General features: G+C 37.2%; 1 protein-coding gene across 3 annotated transcripts; it reads right to left on the bottom strand.

The window, feature by feature from the left end:
• Nucleotides 1-73: 73 nt before the first annotated feature.
• wdr32 (WD repeat domain 32) lies at nt 74-9553 on the bottom strand. Of its 3 annotated transcripts, XM_067385818.1 has the most exons (8): nt 8970-9553; nt 6685-6798; nt 6216-6413; nt 4308-4510; nt 3767-3841; nt 3474-3619; nt 3071-3383; nt 74-1488 (listed from the first exon to the last, which is right to left on the bottom strand). In XM_067385818.1, coding segments are annotated over exons 1-8 (1449 nt in total). In that variant the 5' UTR covers nt 9368-9553; the 3' UTR covers nt 74-1486. The 3 variants fall into 3 exon arrangements, with proteins under 3 accessions (XP_067241919.1, XP_067241918.1, XP_067241917.1); XM_067385817.1 differs by lacking the exon at nt 74-1488 and having other exon boundaries at nt 2860-3383; nt 3767-3838; XM_067385816.1 differs by lacking the exon at nt 74-1488 and having other exon boundaries at nt 2861-3383.
• Between the last annotated feature and the right edge of the window lie 1039 nt (nt 9554-10592).

The raw sequence follows: 10592 nt of genomic DNA, 5'->3' as shown, positions 1-10592 counted from the left end.
TATTCACAAGCTTCTATAGAGGTGTCTGCACTGCAGGACAATTTGAGGAAAAAAATGCTAAAATACATTCATGTCCATTATGTTACTTCTCAGAACCAGCTATGTTGCAGTATTAGGGCATTTCTTTCAATTACACATGGAAATTGGAAATTTCTTGAAGAATAAAGGGAAACCAGTGCGAGTTTGATATCTTGATTCAAAATTTTGCATTTATGCTTGATATAAAAATGTCATTAAGATTTTACATTACTTATATTATGGGTTACACATTTCCTGGTCAAGCCAGTTTATTTTCCACACCTCTACTTTCAATCACAAAGGACCGTTCAAAAGTTTGGGGTCAGTAAGATTTTTTTTATAAAGAAATTAATACTTTTATTCAGCAAAAGTGACAGTAAAGACATTTGTAAATAATGTTACAAAATAAAAAGTTAGTTTTAAATAAATGCTGTTCTTTGAACTTAAATGTATCAGTTTACACAGAGATATTAAGCAGCACAACTGTTTTCAACACTGATAATAAGAAATGTTTCTTGAACGGCAAATCAGAATATTAGAATGATTTCTGAAGGATCATGTGACACTGAAGACTGGAGTAATGATGCTTAAAATTAAAATGATGCAGCTTTGCCAAAAGGAATAAATTAACTTGTAAAATATTTTCAAATAGAAAACAGTTATTTTAAATTGTAATAATATTTCACAATATTACTGTTTTTATTGTATTTTTTTATTAAATAAATTCAGCCTTGGTGAGCCATATTAGACTCACATTAAAAAAATCTTACAGACCCAAAACTTTTGAATGGTATATAATCTTAAACTCTCTTGTATATGAAACTAACCAATTCCATATATTTTCTATTCTGTATGTATGATCTACACCAGTGCGTCACAAAAAATCAGCCCACACAAGGTGACTTTTTTTTCCCCCCAACGCAACTTTTGACTTAAAATGAGTGACGCCCCTGTCCCAAATGATCTGTTTAAGTGAGTCAGATGCCAATGCTTATTCTCCATGGATCCAGGAATGCTAATATCTCAAACAGCTCTTTAGTTTACAGAATTTTTCTTCCCCAAGCCAAACAAAAGCTATGAAAAAACTGTCTTTATTTAATATATCTGTAGCACTGCATCCTTAGTAATGTTAACATGGATAGAGTGAATCAAATGAGAATCAAGGATGAATAAAATTATGCTAACTTTTGCTATTACTCTGCTTTTAAATTTCAATTTTTAATTATGGCCACTCTATTTAAATAACTGCTACGGAGGAACCACCGATATTAGTCCCAGAAAAGCTGAACATTCAGATTGTGTCCTCTATTTAGTCTTCAGAAGGCTAATCTCATCATGTCCAGCCATATAAAACACTCATCCATCAGCTAGACCTGCATCAAAACTGCCATCTCCCATCGTCTTTGTCCAGAGTTCAAAGCTCTCGCTGTGCGTCGTGAGCATCAGTACATTTCATAACTGCTGATTGTCCTTGTAGAATCCAGAAGCATATGAAAAACAGAATATTACAAAATTCCCAGTCAATTCAATCAACCACTGACAGAAGTCATATTCATCCCAACACGTACATGGTACATACTGCATTGACAATTTACAAATCAGACCTCAGTTAGTGTTGTTAAGAACAAGCAGTCCAAAAGTAAATACAATTGGTAAAAGTGACACTTCCAGAACAAAATGTTTCTGAAAACGATTATGGCATTGCAAAGTCTAAAATGTTTGGCAAAATGCAAAAAATTGCCTTGAACTGCATACAGTTACATGAAAATGATTGGCTTAAGCATTTACTGCAGTGCTTCATGGATGAGCAAACAAAGAAAACATTCCACACAATTCTCTAACGCTCACGTGACTCATTCATCCTCCATCACGGAGAAAAACTAATGCTCTTTGCTTTCATTCTTGCACAGACTGATAAGTTCAGAGTTTACACAGTGTAAAGAACAATTACATCTAAAAATAACAAAAACGTACAGGTCATTCACATGCAGTGTGACCCCTCACTCTCTCTCTCTCACACACACACATACACACACACACACACACACACACAAATACTCCATTTAAAGGGATAGTTCACCCAAAAATAACAATTCTGTCATCATTTACTCACCCTAGTTGTTCTAAACCTGTATACATTTCTTTGTTCTGTTGAACACAAAACAAGATATTTGGAACAATGTTTGAAACCAAGCAAATCTCACCCCCCCCATTGACTATCATAGTATTTTTTCCTACTATGGTAGTCAATGGGGGGCGAGATTTGCTTGGTTATGAACATTCACACAAAAGTAAGAATTTGGAAGAATGTAACCAAGCAGATCTTGCCTCCGATGGACTACCATAGTATTTTTTTTCCTAATATTTTTTTCCTAATATTGTAGATCTGCTTGGTTACGAACATTCTACACATTTTCAGACAAAGGATGATATTTGGAAGAATGTTTGTAACCAATCAGATCTTGCCCCCCATTGACTACCATAGTAGGAAAAAAATACTATGATAGTCAATGGGGGGCAAGATCTGCTTGGTTACAAATATTCTACAAATGTTCAAACAAAGGAAGATATTTGGAAGAATGTTTATAACCAAGCAGATCTCACCCCCCATTGACTACCAAAGTATTTTTTTCCTACTATAGTAGTCATTCACACAAACGAAGATAGTTGGAAGAATGTTTGTAATAAAGCAGATCTTGCCCCCATTGACAACCATTGTATTTTTTTTTCCTACAATGGTAGTCAATGGGGGGCGAGATCTGCTTAGTTACATACTTCCAAATAACTTCCTTGGTGTACAGCAGAACAAAGAAATTTAGACAAGTTTGGAACAACTTGAGGGGGAGTAAATGATGACTGAATTTTCATTTTTGGGTGAACTATCCCTTTAAGGTAGTTTCGTTCTCCCATTGTCCGCCATCAACATCAAAAGCTTCTGCCATTTGCAGGATGTAGTTCAGTGATCAGTGTAAATTCAAATGAATTTGTATGTGTTAAAAGTGTGGTTGATACAGAGCTACGCGTCCACTAAGGCAACCTGATGCAAACTGACAGTGAGTGGGCGAGAACTTTGAGGTGAGCACCACATCGCTGTGAGAGTAGATGGAGCGGACCTCCCGCAGCAGAGCCGTCCGCACAGGCATGCAGTCCGTCAGCTCAGCGCAGTGCTCATCGAACGCCAGCAAGCGCACGCCGTAACCGTACGGCGAGCAAATGAGGCGGCCGTCAGGACTGAAGCACAGCTCTTTAATGTAGCCGCGGCCGACGTTAGCCTCCTCGATGTAGTGCGTGAGACGCAGGGAGCAGCGAGGAGACACTGGTGGTCGAGGTGGAGCTCCCTCTTGAAACTCGTACACACATGTCCACTGAGAAACATAGAAAGACACAGAAATGAGTTGATATTCATTTTGCTGTCAGCCTGTACGTTCCACATTGGTTTAGGTTTAATCACTGACCTCTTGGTCGTCCATGTTGCTGGAGCAGCGTAACAGTGTGGCCCAGCCCTTAGGATGCAGTTGCAAGGAGGTGATGCAGTTCCCACGATCCCGCTCACCCGGGATCTCTGGGGTTAAAACCTCAAGACTGTTTCTGGGTGACAAACCTGGGAAAAGACAAAATGTGTATAAAATGTGAGTAAAAACCTGTAGTTGGTTAACAAAAAAAAAGTATACAATCATAAAAAAAGCACAAAAAGACTAAACTACTTATGCATGTACAAATGTCATAATTCATTCTAATTGGGTTTTACCCTCTCTGTGTGGATGGGTTTTGCTGTCAATGGTGTGACGAGAACCACCTGACCTGGAACCTGCTGATGAGCCTTCTGAGAGAAAGAAGAGATGATAATAAAATAGGTACAAGATTCACCACACAATTAACCTGTATAGTTCACTGTGTCATATCAGGCTGTATTATAAGTTTTTGCACCATTCAGAGCTGAGGTAGCAAATGAAATGATAATTTATATTTAAAACTTGCCAACCTCAAACTTTTGAATAGAAGTTTATGTTATTGTTATTAGTTGATGAAATTACTGAAACGCCTAGTTTAAGCAACTTTGTGATGAATTTCTCTGAAGTGCAATGCAGTAAATAAAGTAAAAATTAATCCAACTCATGAACAAAGGAAGATCATTCTTAAATTCTGAATTTTGCCCAACCCTGCCTGTAGCACATATGAACCTTTGAATACTGATCTATTTCCATGTCACCTGCATATCTCCAAATTTCAAATTTCTGGATTCTTCATTTCCGACTCACATATACCTTATTTATGATTTATGCATGTACCTGTGCTGAGCGGAGCCCTGCGGGCCCGTAGGATGCGGTAGCTCCCGACCTCAAGGCTCTGGGTGAGGTCAAGATCATGTAAGATGAGCAGGTAACCAGAGGATGTTGAGATCAACATCTTACTGCAGTCTGGAGTCAGACGCATCCGCATTAGATAGCGCGTGTGGAAAAACTTCTTGTGTGGACAGCCATCTTCTGTGAATCTAAACGTACAGAAAGTACAATGACACAGTCATTATACATGCAATCCTAATTAAGATGGCTAGAAAACACAGAATCTCATGTGTTCACACTCGTAGTTTGGTTTTCATGGTTCTTTTGGTCCAGACCAAAAAAAGAAATTATATATTTAGTCTTGGTTCGCTACGCATTAACACTACCATTTTTAAAGAAATAGTTAACACAAAAATTTCAGCCAAACACAATCAGAGTCATAGTAAAGGGTTAGTTCACCCAAAAATGAAAATTTTGTCATTAATTACTTACCCTCATGTCGTTCCAAGACCTTTGTGCATCTTTGGAACACAAATTAAGATATTTTTGATAAAATCCGATGGCTCAGTGAGGCCTGCATTGCCAGCAAGATAATTAACACTTTCAGATGCCCAGAAAGCTACTAGACATATTTAAAACAGTTCATGTGACTACTGTTGTTCAACCTTAAATGTTAGGAAGCGACAAGAATACTTTTTGTGTGCCAAAAAAACAAAATAACAACTTTATTCAACAATATCTAGTGATGAGCGATTTCAAAACACTGATTCATGAAGCTTTGAAGATTTACGTATCTTTTGTTTCGAATCAGTGGTTTGGAGCATGTATCAAACTGCCAAAGTCACGCCCCCCAGAGGTGAACCATTGAAATTTCGAACACTTATGACATAACGAAGTCTTGTTTACTGAAATCACGTGACTTTGGCAGTTTGATACATGCTCTGAACCACTGATTCAAAACAAAAGATTCATAAAGCTTCAAAGCTTCATGAAGCTGTGTTTTCAGGCCATCTCGCAATGTGTCCAGACAGGTGAAACAATATTTTTGTAAGTTGGATTCATAAAGACTTCATTTGTTTCTGTAATTTGTTGTAACAATGCAATCGATACAGTGGTTATTACAAGCGTTTTCAAAAGGTGGTTTATCCTATTTTGATCAGTAAAGTAGACATCAGCGTATCTGAATAATACACTTTTGTATACTACTGTGATAATTGGAATATTTGTAACAGAAATGATACTGTGTGTTTGACAAAATTGTTTGTGAAGCTGTTTATATCTAAATATGACAACTCTGTCGAGATCAACAGCAGCATGACCACAGATTTGAATGTCGCGATTTTATTTTTGTCAAAGGTTTAATATACACGGGCGAATCGTTGGAATTAGATCATGTGGGTGGTGAAATCGAGAATGCTCTTTTAAAGATTAATAATCGTGCAGCTTGCCTTTGTGCACGTCTCTCTCACGTTCTCTCTCCATTGATATCTGACATATATGAGCGTGAGGGCTTTTCAGTACATTCATTGGTATAATATTCATGAGCTGAAATGTCTATTAAAGGATACGCTCCTCGCAATTCCTCCACCCACCACACTAGAACTGTTTTCGGAACCAGGCTGAAAAAAAAAAAAACTACACTTTTTGCCCAGAAGACGTATTGTTTCATACGGTCATGTGACCACGATAATATCGAGACAATTTTGCTATCACGATACCACGATATTGATAATACCGTTACATCCCTAGTAATTAATGATAGAATTTTCATTTTTGGGTTAACTTACCCTTTAAATATTATCCTGGCGATTCCCAGTTTTCTATTGTAATATCAATGAATAGTGTCTGAGTTTGTTTCAAAGTGGACCAAGGCAGCTAGTAAACACACCTGATCACATATATCACCACACGTACCTGTTAGTATCCCAGGTGATGACATTTCCGTCAAACCCTGACGTCACAAGCAGGCGGGTATGTGTATCATACTCAATGTTCTTGACCCAGCTGGCATGGCCATGCAACGTGCACACCTTCGAATTGAGTTTCCGCAAATCCCACAATGCAATGGTGGTGTCATCAGAGCAGGTCGCAAACAGCCGGTTGTCGAGAAACCTGAATAGTGCACAACATCAACCATACAATTTTCCATGGCGGTTATCCTCATGAACTTTATTATAGTGCCAGACAGTATGTATGTATGTGTGTGTGTGTGTGTGTGTGTGAGTGTTTGCGTGTGTAAGAGACGGAAAAACTAAATTTGCATTATGCAAATCTTAGTATTCAACGTTCTTAAATTAAACATTGCTGTTACTGAAAGAGCTTTTGCTCATGTAACTGACGTTCCCTCACACTGCAATTGATTATGTGACGTGTTCACATGTACCTTATGTTGTTCACACAGTCCTCATGAGCCTCCACCAGTGTTTTAATATGTCTGGAAGAAACAGGGTCAAACAAAAGCACTTCAGTCTGCTCACAAGCGACCGTCAAAACTGACCTAGAAAAAAAAACATAAGCGTGTTTGTCAATTAGGGGAACTTTTCTGTACCATAGATGTACCCTATTTGAAAAAATGGTTTTGCTTAAAAAAAAGAAAAGAAAAAAGGATCAATTCAATGTATAGAATAGATAGCAAATGCGTTCAACATTTTATTGCATTGCTTTGATTAATTTATTTGAAACAGACATAAATGGGTTAGTTCACGCAAAAATGAAAATTCTGTCATTTATTACTCATCCTCATGTCATTCCACACCCGTAAGACCTTTGTTCATCGTCAGAACACAAATTAAGATATTTTTGATGAAATCTGATGGCTCAGTGAGGCCTGCATTGAGAGCAAGTTAAATTACACTTTCAATGCCCAGAAAGGTAAAACCGCCAAAGTCACGTGGTTTCAGTAAACAACGCTTCGTTACATCACAAGTGTTTAGAAATTCCAATGGTCACGTGACTTTGGCGCTCCAATCCACTGATTTAAAACAAAAGATTTGTAAAGCTTCAAAGCTTCATGAAGCAGTGTTTTGAAATCGCCCATCACTAGATGTTGTTGAATAAAGTTGTTATTTTGTTAATTTTGGTGCACAAAAAGTATTCTTGTCACTTCATAACATTAAGGTTGAGTCGCTTGAACTGTTTTAAATATGTCTTTAGTAGCTTTCTGGGTGTTTGAAAGTCTAAATTAACTTGCTGTCAATGCAAGCCTCACTGAGCCATCAGATTTTATCAAAAATATCTTAATTTGTGTTCTGAAGATGAACGGCTGTGGAACGAGAGGAGGATGAGTAATTAATGACAGAATTTTCATTTTTGGGTGAACTAACCCTTTAACATTCTCTGCACTGAAAATGTCTAATTGTCTAATATCTAAATTAAATTCTGTTTAAATACTAGACAGCTGTTTTACGGGACATCACATCTCTATTGCATGTCTGCTAAATGTAGTAACTCACTCATAACATTTAATTGATGCTTTAGTTTAAAACCTAGTTATTGTGCAAGAAAACTGGCCAGGTGATCACCAAATGTTGTCATAATGTGAGCCATACTGGGTTTTTTTTTCCCGCTCTGCTTTTTCACTATGGCAGTCAACTCTGGAAATATTTGTTGTAATATACAAATTTCATTTTTGTTGACACTGCTTCCTATACAAGAATTTCAGTTTTGCCTAGCTGATTGATACACTGTACAACGCTTACTTTAATCTAATTTTTATTCATTTTAAATATTCTTCTTATTTATTAAACTAAAGTATATTCATTTAATTTGCATTATTTATTTTAATTCATTTTTAGTTATTTCAATATATTTAATTACTCATGCACCCTCTTTTCTAGTCACACATTTTAATTTCCACACTAAAATAAATATAAAAAAAACTTTCGCATTACCATCACAGTTTTCTCTCTGCGACATTGATTTGTTTTTGTTCATTACTTTTACAGTAGTTGTCATAATCAAACCAATCAGTATTTGAAAATTTTCGGTCCCACTTTATATCAGGTGGCCCTAACTACTATGTACTTACATTTAAAATTAATAATTTGATACCATGCACTTATTTTGTACATTCATGTTTTTACATTGCACTTATATTTTTAATACCTGCATGTAATTACATCTGTAATGAATTTCTGTAATAACATCTATAATTACACTATTGACCCATCCCTTAGACCCACCTAACCTTACCCATATCCCACCTCAACAGCAGCAAAAGTGTTTTGCAATACATTATGAACACAATAAGTACATCGTACTTATTTTTGATGTAAAATGTAAAAACATGAATGTACAAAATAAGTGCATGGTATCAAATGATTAATTTTAAATGTAAGTACATAGTAGTTAAGGCCACCTGATATAAAGTGGGACCGAAAATTTTAATTAAAAAACAAATTTCTTTTTATTTTCATACATTAAAAATGAAAATTGTTAGTTAACGGTATCAAGCAAGATGAAATGAAAAAAAGTTACCATCACACAATACCAAAAAACACTTGTAAACTGCTCAAGGCCATGTATTCCAGCACATATGATAACATACGACTAATTTAACAAAGAAGATGTTTGAATGTTTAGTCAAAAGTGCACATAATTGAAGAGAGACATTCATAACTGGACTGAGTACGGGACTCATGACAAGGGCAACACAGACTCAGCTCTTACCCGTCCGGGGAGTACTCCAAGTTAAAGACAGCCCCGTGAGTTTGTGTAGTGAGGTTCACCGAATCCGTAGCCGGGCTCATGGACGAATAAAGCCGTGTCATTGTACGGAAGTGATCCCGCGCGGGGTCTACGAACGGCCCCCTGCGGATTGTCCTCCTGCAAATCCACGAGAACAGAGAGTCGCAAGCGCTCGAGCTCCTGCATCCCGAGCCCGTCCCGCCGTCTGCGGCCAACTCGAGCCTCGAGCTGCCCTGCACCTCGGCACTCTCACAGCCCTCTTGCGGTGATGATGTTCTCGTGGAGCTTTTGTCTTCATCGCTGTCCTCCTCGTCCTCATCCTCCTCGCGCAGCAGATCAGCGCGCGGCTCCTCATTGTCGCTCGGCTGTCCCGAGCTCATTGTTGCGCGAATGTTGCTGGCGGCTCCGTCTTGAGACTCTTCCAAACTCACCCTCCTGCAGTGGGGGGACAGGCACTGGATCCGCGAACCAGGCCGTCTCGCAATGTGTGCAGATACTGCCTAAACATCCATTAATACAAACACTAGAGAACTGCGGATGTGTGCGGAATACAACAGACTACGTATTTCCGGTTCCTTCTCTGCATTAATTAAATCCGTAGATGTTTTTTTTCCCCCCTTTTTTACTATTTTTATACCCAAAAAAAGCACACCGCGCTTGGTATATATATATATATATATATATATATATATATATATATATATATATATATATATATATATGAAAATGCTTTTATTTAACTTTGTGATTGTGTTAAGTTTAAATATCAAAATGTGGTAAGCATTTATATACTTTTATGATCAGAAATGACTATCAATTCACTATATTCACTGAGTGAAAGTTTACTCACTGACTTACATTTGATTTTCTAGTAGGATAATAAGAAAAGTGTCATAAACAGCGCTACAAAATCCATTTCTAGAAAATTTAGAGAAGAGTCATTTATGTTCGATTCACATTACTAGTGAAGAAACGAAGCTTGATTCAATCGAAACATCACAGGCTGGCGACACCCGCTGGTCAAAAGGTTGTAAATGCAATGACAGCTCAGCCCAAAAAAATGGATAATACCTTTTACAAATCAGTTGCAAATGTTTCACGACAGTGTAATGTTTTAAATGTAATGTACAAATAAATTATATTTTGAAGTGTTTCAAAACAGTATGATGAAAATTCTGAAATCACGTGAGTTTGAAACAAGCTCCGAACCACTGATTCGAAACAAAGGATTCATTAAAGGGTTAGTTCACCCAAAAATGAAAATAATGCCATTTGTTACTCACCCTCATGCCGCTCCACACCCGTAAGACCTTCGTTCTACTTCGAAACACACAAATAAAGATATTTTGGTTGAAATCCGATGGCTTGGTGAGGCCTGCATAGCCAGCAATGACATTTCCTCTCTCAAGATCCATAAAGGTACTAAAAACATATTTAAATCAGTTCATGTAAGTACAGTGGTTCAATATTAATAGTATAAAGCGACAATAATATTTTTTTGTGCACCGGAAAAAAACAAAATAACTTATTGATGGCCGATTTCAAAACACTGCTTCATGAAGCTTCGAAGCGTTATGAATCTTTTGTGTCGAATCATGATTCGAA

This window comes from Chanodichthys erythropterus, chromosome 5 (genome assembly GCF_024489055.1).
Source record: "Chanodichthys erythropterus isolate Z2021 chromosome 5, ASM2448905v1, whole genome shotgun sequence".
Classification (NCBI taxonomy): domain Eukaryota; kingdom Metazoa; phylum Chordata; class Actinopteri; order Cypriniformes; family Xenocyprididae; genus Chanodichthys; species Chanodichthys erythropterus.
This window is presented reverse-complemented; position numbering and strand designations above follow the sequence as displayed.